Here is a 17126-nt window from a genome sequence, read left to right as displayed (position 1 = left end):
ATGAAATACTGCACCACCCCTTACTTGCTATATTCCTGTAACTGAAACCCTCCTTCACACTTAAGCATATAGAATCAGTGTAATTGGTCATCCACTAAATTCATGCTTTACTTCTTTTACGAAGTCTACCATTTTCTTAGAATCTTTACTAAATATTGCTAGTAATCATTGGTTCTTGTGTTCCTACTAAAATATTTATAGCAGTTTATGTACATGCTATAAATCAGATATTCATTTCTTTAGCAATCCTGCAATGAGGGATTAATAAACTACTAAACTTAAATGAAATATCCTGGCTGATTCCCAAGATAACAATGAGGAATTAGTGTAATAATTTAATAATGAGAAAAACTAACTACCTATTACTAATTACCTACTACCCATTAGAAAGTCTATAATGAATATTTAACTTTGTTCATAATTTTTTTCAAAGTGCAATAAGCAATATCACAGCATTTCCTTCAGTTTAATGTTTCTAATTCTTTGTAATACAATTCCTAATCAGATCAAAGGATGCAAAAAATGTGCTTTCTTTTGATTTCTACAGTGTTCTTTTCTTCTCATAAAAGCTGGGCATAATTTACCATTTGGACAAAACCTAAGGGAACACCTACCAAGGGGTTAAAAAGTAACTGAATCATTCAGAAGACCTATCACTTTGAAAATTCTTTTTCCAAGTGAAGAAATCTGTGGGACAGCTAATTTTAAAATATGAATGAAACTCTAGCTTATGATGATGCAGGTAACAATAAAATCCCTAACCTTTGATTTTCTGCTTATCTGGTTCAATTCCCCACGTCACTTAAATCTAACCACGACCTAGCAAGTAAGAAGGTATGAATACTCTGAACTCAATAGAGGTGAAGAATGTGGATCAGATCTACATGGTCTTTCCTCAAGGGCAGATTACTGTTGGATTCATTTGATTGAAAATCTTGGTATAGAGGTATGAATTTAGAAAAAAAATCTAATTTCCTATTATTGCTACTTTTCTTAATTCTCTCTGGTGACATTTACAAAATACATCCACAAGACACACTTAAATAAAAAGAATTACACCTACCTCCAATTGTACAGATCAAAGACAATATTAGAATGATTTCAGGGAGTTCCTGAGAACTTTTCATGAATGTATTCCTAAAAAAATCCAGCCATATGTTGGTAAATCCTTTGTTAAGAAAAGTGAAATTAGAAACAAGGCCATTCATCCTGTGGTTTCTCATAGGCCGTCTGAATCCAACTCTTAGGACTCTGCAAAACTCACCTAGGACCAAAAGAACATAAGATTTTCCTTCTTGGTGGCCTTCTACAGCTTTTCTTAAAAAATAAATAAAAAGCCTATATTTCTCTTTAGTTATTTCTAGTGATTTCTTAGGGTGTGCCAAAATTAGGGATGCCTCCCTCTTCAACAATGCTTTCAATTTAAATGATAGAAGAATTACAACCCCAAGTGATAGAGACGAGCCAGTGTCATCCTGTGTTCTTATGATGCCAAGCACTACTCAGCTATTTTTCGCCCTGTATCTATCCAGCTGAAAAGAGGATTTTTCATCTAACCAGTCACCAGGACCACAAGCTGGTACAGGTTACTTAGTTCTGAGGATGGACAACTGAGGGGTTTGCTCTCAGCTTATCTGAGCCTCTGGAAGCATGTTCTGGCAGCTATTCCAAAGTAGGAAGTGGTGGTGGTGAGAATATTCTGATCTCTTTTGTTGTTCTATCCAGACAGAAATTAATAAACCATGATGATGTTCAATAACAGCCTTCTTTTATCTCCTTTGAGACATTGATGGGCCATGTTTTCTCTAACTTTTAAATATTTTTATAGCAACCAAGGACCTAAGAAAAATATTGAAAACAAAATGATTTAAAACAAGGGAGTTGTTACATGTTTCTGTTGTTACTTCTTGGAAAAGGAACAAGGGCCATGGTGTGTCTTGGTTTGAAGAAATAGGTGATAGCTGCAGTCTGCCAATCCCACTTGCTTCCCATGGTGAGGAAAGTTTTACATCGGGGTCTTAAACTTCATGCAGGGAACTCTTCCAATTCTCTCATAATATTGGCTTAACCTTTTCTGGTGTCTATTAGCATCTCATCTGGCTGCCTCGCTAAGCAATCAATTAGTTATTACTAAACTTCCTCTCACAATCCAGCAATGTCTTTTTCAGTTTCATATTTCACATACATATGTTTTATAATATGCTCTTTACTGACTATAAAAACAAACTTTTGAAAGAAAATTAAATGAATACATGCTTATTGTGAATATTTTTGAAATAAATATGTAAAGAAGCATTTCAAAAACAGAAAAAAAAATATGCACAGTCATGCCATCTAGTGGCTTTTATATATTTTATTTACATAGTTCTGTTCATCCTTATATAATTATACTTTCTGCTTCTTTCCACATGGTATTGTATTACCAGCATCAAAGGGCCTTGTGAACACTGTTTACTAACGCTGTACCATATTAGCACCAATGTAAAAGTGCTGACTCTCTGGTCAGATTGCGACTCTCTGCACACAAAGATCTGATGGGCTGCGGCTTGCAAGGTAAAAGACTCTGGGCAACTTGCTGTTGGCCTCAGTTTTCTAATCTGTATAGTTTCCCAGTCTATGTAATTCCTCTCCCTGTATTTATAATTTTATTTGAAATCACCTGGAGAGCTATAACGATACTATTGCCTGAGTCTTATCCTCAGCGATTCCTATTTAAATCAGTCTGGGTGGCAGCTTGGGCTCCCCAGGCAATTTTAATGTGTAGCCAATGTTAGTAACCACTGTGATTCACCCAACTCAAAGGCAGCATTGCTCAATTTTCAGTCTCAAAGCCAGCTTATTTTCAATATTTTGAGTCAGGTATTTTGAGAAAGGGTATCAATGTCCTTCTGGTGAAGACCCCAGAAACACATCTGTAGTTGACAAGTTTGGATTATTATGTGTCTCAGTGAGGGAGGCCATTCACCCTGGGGAACTGTTGGGAGGTTCAGTAAAAGGATGTTAGAAAGAACTAATTGTGGATCTGGGTAATTTTGGAGAGGGTCTAAGGAAGTGAGAGTTTACTATAACTTGGGTGCTGTCAGAAAGCAAGGACAATTCTGTGATTGGGTATCGCGATAAATCTTATGTATAGCGAAAGCAGACTAGAATGGGGATAAAGCTGTGATGAGTACAGAAGCAGAAGCCACTCATTTTAGATGAGGGAGGGGATGTTTGGTACTGTATGGGTTGCATGGTGACTTCTTTTTGTCCAACTCTATTTACGGTCTCCTAGTGAACTCATCTGATTTTGATGTTCTGTGAGATTATGTCCAACAGGAGAACAACATGGACTAGCTGTGAGCATCAGACCAGCTTGTAGTAACACTAAGTGACACCTAGCTCTGGGTGCCAGACCAGTTCCCTGATATTTGAGGCTGCTTTTTTTTGGTTTGTTTCATTTTTCCTCAAAGGATTTCTAAATTCCTTAACCTCACTTTAACATGTTAAGAACTGAAAGTAGACCAAGGGATCTTGATGGTAATTTAAGTGATAGAGGAGAGCAAGCTCAGTTATCCCTCTAAGACAGAGATTTTCAACCTTGACTGCATATTGAAATCAGAGAGTTTTAAAAATACAGATACCTGGGTGGCACCACAGAGGTTAATTTAATCGGTCTAAGGTGCAGCCTGAGTATTAGGAACCTAAAAACTTCCCAGTGATTCTAATAATCAGCCATTATTTAGAAGCACTGCTCTAGGAGAAATCTGTGCCATTAGGGAAGAACAGTGTGATAGACTGATGGTATTTGCTCTCAGCATCAAACTATTTAGGAAAATATTGTCAATTTCACCTATTAATTTTCTCACTATTACTCCAGGACTAAATATTCTGGAGCAAACGTGTTTGACCAAAAAAAGGAAAAATATTTTCTGCATCATAGTTATACATTCCTATAGGCTCTCAGAATTTAATACAGTTAAGGAAAGTATTGTTTTCCAAACTAAAAGCAGGGATACATGTTCCCATAAGCATTTTCTCATTTCTAAAATTGTTTATTTGAAACCTTAATAACCATAACTCAAAAAGACACATGTACCCCAATGTTCATTGCGGCACTATTTACAATAGCCAGGTCATGGAAGCAACCTAAATGCCCATTGACAGATGAATTGATAAAGAAGATGTGGTACATACATACAATGGAATATTACTCAGCCATAAAAAGGAACAAAATGGGGTCATTTGTAGAGATGTGGATGGACCTAGAGGCTGTCATACAGAGTGAAGTAAGTCAGAAAGAGAAAAACAAATATCATATATTATTAACGCATATATGTGGAATCTAGGAAAATGGTGCAGGTGAACCTGTTTGCAAGGCAGAAATAGAGACACAGGTGTAGAGAACAAACGTATGGGCACCAAGAGGGGAACGGGGGGGTGGGATGAATTGGGAGATTGGGATTGACATACATACACTAATACATAAAAAATTACTAATGAGAACCTACTGTATAGCACAGGGAACTCCACTTTGCTGTACCGTAGAATCTAACACAGCATTGTAAAACAACTATACCCCAATAAAAAAATAAAGAAAGAAAGAAAAAAAAAAAGGAAACCTTAATAAGTGTTTATACATTCAATCCTAATAAATCCCTTTCATAAAAGAATAAAATTACTCCAAATCTTAATTATTCTTGAACTTTAGGGACATATATGATCAAGTTCAACAGAATTTCCCTGTTTGGCTGTAAATACTCAATTTGGCTTCTTCAACCTCTACTCCAAATTCTCCTAACAAACTTTTCCCCTGACCAAAATGATCTCATGTTAAGTTAGCATGTAAATGCTAATATTATTCTAGTTTGATACTTTAAAGGATATGGGTAAAGAAGTAGCAGCTTAGATTAAACAGTTTTTCAACGTAATTAAAACTCTTCTTCAGCTTAACTTGACTTTTGACAATTTTGAATACGTTTATGAGTTAATGTCTCATTAAGTAAAAAATATTGATTTGTCTTGAAATTGCCACATAGGTTTCCTATATTAACTTATTAATAAATTAAATAATGCCTCAAATCTCTTTCTGTGTGGAGTTAATAACTGTCCTCTCAAAAATGGCATGTGGATTTGTCCTCAACATCACTCAGCCTTGAGAAATTCTCTCTCATGGAGTGGAAATCGTACTGATTCACTCTGTACTTGAAAATGGGAAATCTTTCTTCCTTTTAATCACCACATTTTGCAGGAATTAGGTGACCAAATCATCCTGAAAAGAGAGCTGTGGGATCCCAGTAATCTTCATTAGCTGTAAAGTTCTCATTGATTTATGACAGATGCAGAACTGGGGTTGGGTTGTCTCTGCAGAAGACTCTCCACACAGTACAGCGGGGCCTTACTCACAGACTCTGAAGGTGAGCAGTCTGTTGCCCTCCTAAGGCTTCTTCACTCAGAACGAGCCCTTCCTCCCTCTCGGCTCTGCTGCATACACCTGAGGAGATTCACCAAGGCATCAGTGTGCTTTCTTCTTGGTGCCTCATAAGGCAAAGGGTACAATCACCAGGCAGGTGAGCAGAAGTCCGGAAAGTTGATATGGGAAGTGTAATGGAGGACGGGCAGGGGTTAAGGGACAGAAATTCACACTGAAAGGCTGGTTGATCTTCGGAAAAGTGTTTGATTGGCTGCCATAGGAAAGTTGGAAACTACAAGAGGGAGTGGCTGGCTGAATCTGTAGCTGGAACACCGTGGGATCATTTGTTCTTCTTTGCGGAAGAAAGTACCCAAGGGGAAGGGCAACTTCCTGAAGGGGAAGCCAAGGGAGGACTCACCATCTAGAGCCTCAGGAGGAGTATCGTGTGGTATGTAGGTGATAAGTGGAGGCTACCTAGTCCGTTCACCCTAGAACAGCCGCAACTAACTGCTACCTCACTGACAGTTACTTGCTGTAAGCCCCGCCCCTGGTCTGCACCCATTGGCTTCAGCTTCACAGCCCCTGACTTGATTGGCTGACGAAATACAGTCCTAGAAGGCGCTACACAGCATCATTGTCCCTGCACATCTACGGCAACCCTTGAAGCCTTAAGGCCGTTTATTTAAAAAAAATAAAATAAACAAAGGTGAAAAGGAACCTCCAGAAATTGTATTGGTATATTAATTTAAAGCTTAGGAACAGTGGATTTCTGACAAAGAGCCAATAGACACTGTTTTCCCAGAATTCTTATCTAGATAAGATAGAGTGATAGAGATTTTGAAATATGAGGATGCAGATTGCTGGGTTAGGGAACAAAAAAGAGAGAGAGGGAGACAATGGCTATTCTAACCATGTAGGAGAATGCAATCAAGACAGGCAAGATAGACTTTATCTTCTGAGTCCTTTATCTAGGGAAATTTTTTGGAATAATGATAGACTCATTTCTTTTTTCTAAACATAATATGAAAAGGATATTTTCATTGAAATTACTTAGTGATACTACCATAGAGCCAAATTTCATATTCCCACTCTCATCATAAAATATTTGGGAAGGAATTTTGTAATGATTTTGAAATCTAGATTCTTATTTGGCTCTATGCTCTAGAGGTGCTCCCTATTTTGGCTATATGGGTCCTTCTGGCCTCTGGTTTGGTTGGTTGCCATGCCTTGCCTTGCAAGAGGCTCCCAACCACTGGAAGACAGGCTCAGGTCACAAGGCTGCTGGCCACATGGACTCAGGAGGTCCTGGTGTAGTTCTGGTCTACTGGTGGGCAGAGATGTGTGCTGCAGTGGGTGAATATGGGGCTGGCAGACTCAGATCTAGTGTTGGCTTGCAGGTGGGTAGGATTGGTTTTTGACATGGCTGGCTGTTGGGTTTGGGCTGTCCCAAAGCTGGTGTTGGCCCACTGGTGAGTGGGGTAGATCCCATGGTGGCTGGCTGAGGTGTCCAAGTTGTCTCAGATCTGGTATTTACCTTCTATTGGGTGGGGCTGGTGCCTAGAGGATCCCAGGGCTAGAGCTGCCACACTTGTGGTGGAGTCAGGTTCCCAAGTCTCAAGCTACAGGACCCTGGAGGTCTCAGAGCTTGTGTAGGCCTGCTGGTAAGGGGGGCTGATTTTTGACATGGTTGGCTGCAAGGTCTGGCATGATCTGAGCTGGTGTTGCCCTGCTGGTGGGTGATTCCAGATCCCAGGGTAGCTGACTGAAGGTCTGCCGTGGTCCTGGGGCTGGTGCCTACCCACTGGTGGGTGAGGCTGGCCCTAGGGCTACTGCCAGCTAACTGGTGGATGGAACTGGATCCCAGGGTCTCTGGCTGCAGGACCCTGTGGGTCCCAGGGATAGTGCCAGAGGACCCCTGGGTCCAGGGTCCTCTGGTGGACAGGGCCAGGCCCTGAGGCAGGTGTGGGATCTGCGGTATTAGGGCGGGAAGTCTACTGGTGGGTACAGCTGTGTCTCCACTCAGCTCATTGCTTGTCCTAAGGTGTCCCAGGCCACAGGCTGATGGATGGGGCTGAGTCCTGGCACTTATAAGCTAGAGGCAGGATTCCAAAATGGGTCTTGCCAGCACCCGGGCCACATGGCAGAATGAACTCCCCAAATGGCTGCCACCAGTGTCTATGTCCCTGGGGCAAGCCCCTGCTGCCTTCTGCCTCTCCAGGAGGCTCTCCAAGATCAGCATGTTGCTCTGATCCAGGCTTCTTTCAAATGACTGCTTCTGCCCTGGTTCCCGAAGCATGTGAGATTCTGTGTGTGCCCTTTGGGAGTGGAGTCTTTATCTCCTATAGCCCTCTGGCTCTCCTGAAAGCAAGCCCTGCCTGCCTTCAAAGCCAAATGTTCTGGAGGAATCATCTTCCTGGTGCAGTACCCCTAGGCTGGGGAGCCCAATTTGGGTCTCAAACCCCTTGCTTCTTTGGGAGAACCTCTGCAATTGTAATTATCCTCCCATTTGTGGGTTACCCACCCAGGGGTGTGGGTCTTGACTGTACCACATTTCCACCTGTCCTATCCGTCTCATTGTGGCTCCTTCTTTATATCTTTAGTTGTGCAAGATATTTTCTGCTAGTCTTCCAGTTTTTTCTCATCAATAATTTATGTGTGAATAGCTGTAATTTTGGTGTACCCATGGGAGAGGGTGAGCTCAGGGTCTTCATAGTCCTCCATCTTGGCCACTCCTCTTAGCACTTTTTAATTTTAATTGGGGTATCGTTGTTTTACAATGTTGTGTTAGTTTCTAGTGTACAGCAAAGTGAAGTAGAGTTCCCTGTGCTCTAACAGCAGGTTCTCAGTAGTTATCTATTTTATACATATTGGTGTATATATGTCAATCCCAATCTCCCAATTCATCCCACCTCCGGCTTTCCCCCCTTGGTGTCCATATGTTTGTTCTCTACATCTGTGTCTCTATTTCTGCCTTGCAAAGGTTTTTGATAAAAATTAGCTGTTAATGTTATTGAAAATCTTGTGCTACTTTCAATGTTCTCTTTGTCTTTGATTATGTTTGATTATGATGTGCCTTGGTGTGGATCTTTTTATATTTATTCTACATAGAATTTACTGATCTTCTTGGATATTTAGACTAATGTTTTTTAAATCAAATTTGGAAAGTTTTCGGGCATTGTAAAAAATTTATTTATTTTATTTATTTATTTTTGGCTGCATTGGGTCTTCGTTGCTGCGCGCGGGCTTTCTCTAGTTGCGGCGAGCGGGGGCTACTCTCCGTTGCAGTGCGCGGGCTTCTCATTGCGGTGGCTTCTCCTGTTGCAGAGCATGGGCTATAGGCGCGCAGGCTCAGTAGTTGTGGTGCACAGGCTTAGTTGCTCCGCGGCATGTGGGATCTTCCCGGACCAGGGCTCGAACCAGTGTCCCCTGCATTGGCAGGCGGATTCTTAACCACTGAGCCACCAGGGAAGCCCTCAGGCATTATTTTTTAAAATATTCTTTCTATCCCCTTTCTGTATCCCTTCTCCTTCTGGGACTTTCCTTACAAATATGGTGGTGCTCAGATAGTGTTCCACAGATCTCTGAGGTTCTGTTCATTTTTCCTCAGTCTTTTTTCTGTTTCTCAGACTAGATCTATCTCCAAGTTTATTGATTCTAACCTTTGCCTCCTTGAACCAGTCGTTGAGCATTTCTAGTGAATGTTTCATTTCAGTTACACTTTTCTAATCCAGAATTTCTGTACATTCCTTTTTATAACTTTTAATCTCTTTATCGATATTTTATACTTGGTGATACATCATTCTTAATACACTTTCCTTTAATTTTTTAGACACGGTTTCCTTTAGAGTACTTTGCTGGGATCCCAGTCATTCTTCAAAGTTATAATGCTTGTGTTCACATCTTTATTACTCACAAGAAAAGAATCAGGGGCAGGGTTTTCACCTCAGTAGAACTTCCTGTTCCCCAACGTAGCAGCAGTGCTTCTCCCTGACCCAGAGGCTGCTGGGCATTTAATCCTAATACGTTTTACTCACAATGAGTTCTTTCTCTATCTCAGGAAGAGCTCCCCAAACCAGAGGTAATATATTCATTATTCAGCATCAGTTTCCATTTCCCTTTGAAAACTGAGTTTTCTCTGTCTCATTACCAAGGCAACCTCTCTCAGGTGGGTAGTAGACTTATAAGTGTGGGTTTAGAAGCTGGAATTTAGATAGAGGGAAGTTTTGTCTTAAGGGAAGTCAGGAAAGAAAGACCTCCAATACCTAGAGCCATAAGAAAGAGATGGATATTGGTATATGAGGTGGGGGGAGGGTGGGGACCATCTATGCCAATAGAGGCTTTTGTTTTCCTGAGACAGGAGCTGAGGAAAAAGTTATGAGAGGAGAAGGTAATTTTTAGAGGCATTTATGAGTGACAAAAAGAGAAAAGAAAAGGCTTAGTGCCCAAAACGTGTTCGGTATGTGCACACATTAACGCGGGGTGGGGTGAGGGTATGGCTATGTGTGTACTAACTGGAGGCTGGTTAATGATCTCACTCCAGAGAAGCTAAGCCCAACTGCACTTCTCTGAGAACACTAATTTCCCCAAGTCCCAGCCCTGGTTTCAATGCCCCACCCCTGGTCTGTTTGGCTAATTAAGTGTAATTCTAGGAGATTCTGGATAAAGATCACCAACCATAACTTGTAAGAGAGGACATACAGTCCAGAAGACACTAATCATTTAACCAGCAATAACAGAAGTGCAGGAGGAAAAAAAAATCCTCATTTTCAAATGAATTGATCACATTAAAAAAGTATGCTGTGAACCGGTAGAGAATGAACACAGCTTTTCCAGGATTCCAGCAGGAGGAAGACCTTCTGGGGAAGCTGGTATGAATTCATGTGCATAAAACACCAATAAGCAGGTGGCTGGGTTGGAACTGAAGGGAGAAAAATAGAAACCAAAAGCACCAAGCAAGGAGTGCTTTCCCTCTACTTAAAACTGTATATAGAGAGAGGAGTTTATAGGAAGGTGAAAATGACCTGTTTGTTTGTTTGTTTGTTTTTTCATTTTAATACATAAATAGTATTTACTTTGAAACTGCTTAATGATTTTACAGGAAAGTTATTTTTTAATTTTCCCACTCCAGCTGTTTGGGGAGATGGATTTTAGGGATTAGATCCTGAGAGGAATGATTTTTAGACACTTAACATACCTCTGTGGAAAGCGGTCTTTTCACCTGATCTCACTGTAGGTAAACTAGTTTGATATGCATGACATACATAAAAAACTGGGAAAGGTTAGTAACACTACCCAAAGAAGAGCTAATTAAATTTTCTTGCAAGTCAGCAGGTAAGTTTTGAGGCCCTGTGTATGAATCATGTGACAGCTACAGGACAGCAGGCAGATAGGTTTAAGTAAAATTTTATGCATAGACCTAGGATTCTGAATAGGGTTGGCACACAGGAAGTTAAAAATCAAGACAATGTTTTAACGGATTTTCGGAGCAAGTGGTTACTGAGTAACAGATTTGGCTGTAAACGCTTCATTTCAGTTCCAGAGTTCAGTTAGAAAATGAAATACTGCAAATGTTAGTGAAGATTTTATCATCAAATTTCATGGGCTTTCCATGCCATCCTATTATCCAGCTCCTCATGCTACCCCTCAGGGTACAAGGATCAGGTAAATTTCTACTTTTGCTCTCGAATGCATTTGGGTGGAAATCAATGGCAAATAAATACCAGGCTGTAGTCTTTTTACTTTCATAAGGTTAGGTGAAGAGGACATTATGTTTGGGTCTGCATGTTAATCATGTAGCTATCCAAGTTGTTGACAACTAGCAAACAGTTTAAGTTGAGCATATTTGAAACAGTGACTTAGTAAACAGAGAATGAAAGAAATATAATAAGCACTGCTTCTGAAGTGAGCCCAAGTAGCTCAAACAGGGGAGCCAGAAACCTGCTGGAAGCAAATGAACTCTTTGCAAGTTAGTTAGTTTTGCAGTATTCCTTGCAGCCCATTTGCCTTTTAAGTTTGACTTGTTTTGAGGCTCTTCTTGGTCATTAAGAAATTTTCATTTTTGTGTTGTCATATCTGTTGGGGTTTTTTGTGGGTTTGCTTATCATTACAAACTGAGGTACACCTGAAACACATCAAAGATTTAGTAAATATTCAAGTCCTGCTTTTTTCTAGTCATTAAAAAATAATTTGATTAAAGATATTTAACTCAAATCCATCTAAAATCAGTTTGGTTCACAGTAAGGGCAATAACTAATGTTCTATAGGAACAGCAGAGAAAAAAAATCATGATAACTTCTAGTTAAGGATTTTTTCATGGGGCAAGTATCATTTGAATTTAGCTAGATGGTTCAATCAAAAGTTATATGTGGGGTGACCTATGCTGAGGAAAAAAAAGAGTGTGACAGGTACAGGAAACCATTATGTTCAGGTTTTTTCTCCTTAACTTACTTCTGCATCTAAAATGCAAAATGGAGAAGACTGTCACCAAGTAACTCAGAATCTAGTAAGGGACACACGCATGTGAACAAGTAATAGTGAAGGAGTGTGGCAAACCCAGTTATAGAAATTGTTATGGAAATAGTAATCGTTAGCTTGTAACTCTTTTGTGTTGCTCATTTGACTTCCCTTAATACTTTTCCCTTTTTCCTTGAGGGCAGGGACTATATCACCCATGATAACTAAAATGTCTATGGTTATTTATAACCAGCATTACATCTATATGTTCTCCTTTCATATTCACAATATTCTGTGAGTCAGGTACCACTAAGCCCATTTTTCAGATGAAAATCCTGAGGCTTAGGAAGGTAAAGGATTCCTACAAAACCACACTCTTGAAAGTAGCCCAGGTAGGACATCATCACAGTCTTTTGTTGACAAATGAAATACTATGTATGCAACAAACTTGTGATATGTATTTAAATATTCTACAATACTGTGTACATAGTTCCAGACCAAGAAATTTTTGAAAATTATTTGAAAAAAGTTTTGCTTATAATTTGAACATGAAAATCAAGAGAAGTGGATGAAAAGCAGAGAGCATAACATGAGGTAAGTAAAGTACATGAAGATTTTTTTTTTAACATCTTTATTGGAGTATAATTGCTTTACAATGGTGTGTTAGTTTCTGCTTTATAACAAAGTGAAACAGCTATACATATACATATCCCCATATCTCCTCCCTCTTGAGTCTCCTTACCACCTTCCGTATCCCACCCCTCTAGGTGGTCACAAGCACCGAGCTGATTTCCCTGTGCTATGAGGCTGCTTCCCACTAGCTAACTATTTTACATTTGATAGTGTATATAAGTCCATGACAATCTCTCACTTCTTCCCAGCTTACCCTTCCACCCCACCGTGTCCTCAAGTCCATTCTATATGTCTGCGTCTTTATTCCTGTCCTGCCCCTAGGTTCTTCAGAACCCTTTTTTTGTTTTAGATTTCATATATATGTGTTAGCGTACAGTATTTGTTTTTCTCTTTCTGACTTACTTCACTCTGTATGACAGTCTCTAGGTCCATCCACCTCACTACGAATAACTCAATTTCGTTTCTTTTTATGGCTGAGTAATATTCCATTGTATATATGGGCCACATCTGCTTTATCCATTCATCTGTCTATGCATACTTAGGTTGTTTCCATGTCCTGGCTATTGTAAATAGACCTGGAATGAACACTGTGGTACGTGACTCTTTTTGAATTATAGTTTTTCCAGGGTATATGCCCAGTAGTTTGCTGGGTTGTATGGTAGTTTTTTTTTAGTTTTTTAAGGAACCTCCATGCTGTTCTCCATAGTGGCTGTATCAATTTACATTCCCACCAACAGTGCAAGAAGGTTCCTCTTCTCCACACCCTCTCCAGCATTTACTGTTTGTAGATTTTTTGATGATGGCCCTTCTGACTGGTGTGTGGTGATACCTCATTGTAGCTTTGATTTGCATTTCTCTAATGATTAGTGATGCTGAGCATACTTTCATGTGTTTGTTGGCAATCTGTATAACTTCTTTGGAGAAATGTCTGTTTAGGTCTTCTGCCCAATTTTGGATTGGGTTGTTTGTTTTTTTTTGATATTGAGCTGCATGAGCTGCTTATAAATTTTGGAGATTAATTCTTTGTCAGTTGCTTCATTTGCAAATATTTTCTCCCATTCTGAGGGTTGTCTTTTCGTCTTGTTTCTTGCTTCCTTTGCTATGCAAAAGCTTTTAAGTTTCAATAGGTTTCATTTGTTTATTTTTGTTTTTATTTCCATTTCTCTAGGAAGTGGGTCAAAAAGGATCTTGCTGTGATTTATGTCATGGAGTGTTCTGCCTATGTTTTCCTCTAAGAGTTTTATAGTGTCTGGCCTTGCATTTAGCTCTTTAATCCATTTTGAGTTTATTTTTGTGTATGGTGTTCGGGAGTGTTCTCATTTCATTCTTTTACATGTAGCTGTCCAGTTTTTCCAGCACCACTTATTGAAGAGGCTGTCTTTTCTCCATTGTATATTCTTGCCTCCTTTATCGAAGATAAAGTGACCATATGTGTGTGCGTTTATCTCTGGGCTTTCTATCCTGTACCATTGATCTATATTTCTGTTTTTGTGCCAGTACCATACTGTCTTGATTATTGCAGCTTTGTAGTATAGTCTGAAGTCTAGGAGCCTGATTCCTCCAGCTCCAGTTTTCTTTCTCAAGATTGCTTTGGCTATTTGGGGTCTTTTGTGTTTCCATACAAATTGTGAAATTTTTGGTACTAGTTCTGTGAAAAATGCCATTGGTAGTTTGATAGGGATTGCATTGAATCTGTAGATTGCTTTGGGTAGTAGAGTCATTTTCACAATGTTGATTCTTCCAATCCAAGAACATGGTATATCTCTCCATCTGTTGGTATCATCTTTAATTTCTTTCATCAGTGTCTTATAGTTTTCTGCATACAGGTCTTTTGTCTCCTTAGGTAGGTTTATTCCTAGGTATTGATTCTTTTTGTTGCCATGGTAAATGGGAGTGTTTCCTTAATTTCTGTTTCAGATTTTTCATCATTAGTGTATAGGAATGCAAGAGATTTCTGTGCATTAATTTTGTATCCTACTACTTTACCAAATTCATTGATTAGCTCTAGTAGTTTTCTGGTAGCATCTTTAGGATTCTCTATATATAGTATCATGTCATCTGCAAACAATGACAGTTTTACTTCTTTTCTGATTTGGATTCCTTTTATATCTTTTTCGTCTCTGACTGTGTGGCTAAAACTTCCAAAACTATGTTGAAGAATAGTGGTGAGAGTGGGCAATCTTGTCTTGTTCCTGATCTTAGTGGAAATGGTTTCAGTTTTTCACCATTGAGAATGATGTTGGCTGTGGGTTTGTCATATATGGCCTTTATTATGTTGAGGTAAGTTCCCTGTATGTCTACTTTCTGGAGGGTTTTTATCATAAATTAGTGTTGAATTTTGTCAGAAGCTTTTTCTGCATCTATTGAGATGATCATATGGTTTTTCTCCTTCAATTTGTTAATATGGTGTATCACATTGATTGATTTGCATATATTGAAAAATCATTGCATTCCTGGGATAAACCCCACTTGATCATGGTGTATGATCCTTTTAATGTGTTGTTGGATTCTGTTTGCTAGTATTTTGTTAAGGATTTTTGCATGTTTTTTCATCAGTGATATTAGCCTGTAGTTTTCTTTTTTTGTGACATCTTTGTCTGGTTTTGTTATCAGGGTGATGGTGGCCTCATAGAATGAGTTTGGGAGTGTTCCTCCCTCTGCTTTATTTTGGAAGAGTTTGAGAAGGATAGGTGTTAGCTCTTCTCTAAATGTTTGATAGAATTCGCCTGTGAAGCCTTCTGGTCCTGGGCTTTTGTTTGTTGGAAGATTTTTCATCACAGTCTCAATTTCAGTGTTTGTGATTGGTCTGTTTATATTTTCTATTTCTTCCTGGTTCAGTCTCGGAAGGTTGTGCTTTTCTAAGAATTTGTCCATTTCTTCCAGGTTGTCCATTTTATTGGCATATAGTTGCTTGAAGTAACATGACATCTCTCATGATCCTTTGTATTTCTGAAGTGGCAGTTGGTACTTCTCCTTTTTCGTTTCTAATTCTATTGCTTTGAGTCTTCTCCCTATTTTTCTTGATGAGTCTGGTTAACGATTTATCCATTTCGTTTATCTTCTCAAAGAACCAGCTTTTAGTTTTATTGATCTTTGCTATTGTTTCCTTCATTTCTTTTTCATTTATTTCTGATCTGATCTTTATGATTTCTCTCCTTCTGCTAACTTTGGGGTTTTTGTTCTTCTTTCTCTAATTGCTTTAGGTGTAAGGTTAGGTTGTTTATTTGAGATGTTTCTTGTTTCTTGAGGTAAGACTGTATTGCTATAAACTTCCCTCTTAGAACTTCTTTTGCTGCATCCCATAGGTTTTGGGTCATCGTGTTTTCATTGTCATTTGTTTCTAGGTATTTTTTGATTTCCTCTTTGATGTCTTCAGTGATCTCTTGGTTATTTAGTAGTGTAATGTTTAGCCTCCATGTGTTTTTATGTTTTTACATTTTTTTTCCTGTATTTGATATCTAGTCTCATAGTATTGTGGTCGGAAAAGATACTTGATACGATTTCAATTTTCTTAAATTTACCAAAGCTTGATTAGTGACCCAAGATATGATCTATCCTGGAGAATGTTCCATGAGCACTTAAGAAGAAAGTGTAATCTGCTGTTTTTGGATGGAATGTCCTATAAATATCAATTAAGTCCATCTTGTGTAATGTATAATTTAAAGTTTGTGTTTCCTTATTTATTTTCATTTTCAATGATCTATCCATTGGTGAATGTGGGGTGTTAAAGTCCCCTACTATGACTGTGTTACTGTCGATTTCCCCTTTTATGGCTGTTAGCATTTTCCTTATGTATTGAGGTGCTCCTATGTTGGGTGCATAAATATTTACAATTGTTTTATCTTCTTCTTGGATTGACCCCTTGATCATTATGCAGTGTCCTTCTTTGTCTCTTGAAATAGTCTTTATTTTAAAGTCTATTTTGTGTGATATGAGAATTGCTACTCCAGCTTTCTTTTGATTTCCATTTGCATGGAATATCTTTTTCCATCCCCTCATTTTCAGTCTGTATGTGTCCCTAGGTTTGAAGTGGGTCTCTTGTAGACAGCATATATGCAGGTCTTGTTTTTGTATCCATTCAGCCAGTCTATGTCTTTTGGTTGTAGCATTTAATCCATTTACATTTAAGGTAATTATTGATATGTATGTTCCTATTACACTTTTCTTAATTGTTTTGGGTTTGTTATTGTAGGTCTTTTCTTTCTCTTGTCTTTCCTGCCTAGAGAAGTTCCTTCAGCATTTGTTGTAAAGCTGGTTTGGTAGTCCTGAATTCTCTTAGCTTTTGCTTGTCTGTAATGGTTTAATTTCTTTATCGAATCTGAATGAGATCCTTGCTGGGTAGATTAATCTTGGTTGTAGGTTTTTCCCTTTCATCACTGTAAATATGTCCTGACACTCCCTTCTGGCTTGCAGCATTTCTGCTGAAAGATCAGCTTTAAACATTATGGGGCTTCCATTGTATGTTAATTGTTGCTTTTCCCTTGCTGCCTTTAATATTTTTTCTTTGTATTTAATTTTTGATAGTTTGATTAGTATGTGTCTTGGCGTGTTTCTCCTTGGATTTATCCTGTATGGGACTCTCTGCACTTTCTGGACTTGACTGACTATTTCCCATATTGGGGAAGTTTTCACCCATAATCTCTTCAAA

General features: G+C 38.8%; 1 protein-coding gene and 1 pseudogene across 1 annotated transcript in view; one reads left to right on the top strand and one right to left on the bottom strand.

Moving 5' to 3' along the window:
- SLC9C1 (solute carrier family 9 member C1) overlaps positions 1-1208 on the bottom strand; it is a 101969-nt gene extending 100761 nt beyond the window's left edge. Inside the window, exon 1 of the mRNA XM_059919990.1 lies at positions 1064-1208. Coding sequence (XP_059775973.1) covers positions 1064-1208 — 145 coding nt within the window. The remainder of the gene's footprint in view (positions 1-1063) is intronic.
- A 9733-nt stretch (positions 1209-10941) lies between these two features.
- Positions 10942-17126, top strand: part of LOC132365432 (OX-2 membrane glycoprotein-like) — a 44056-nt pseudogene continuing 37871 nt past the window's right edge.

This window comes from Balaenoptera ricei, chromosome 4 (genome assembly GCF_028023285.1).
Source record: "Balaenoptera ricei isolate mBalRic1 chromosome 4, mBalRic1.hap2, whole genome shotgun sequence".
Taxonomy (NCBI): Eukaryota; Metazoa; Chordata; class Mammalia; order Artiodactyla; family Balaenopteridae; genus Balaenoptera; species Balaenoptera ricei.
Note: the sequence above shows the minus strand (reverse complement) of the source record. Positions and strands in the feature narration are given on the sequence as shown.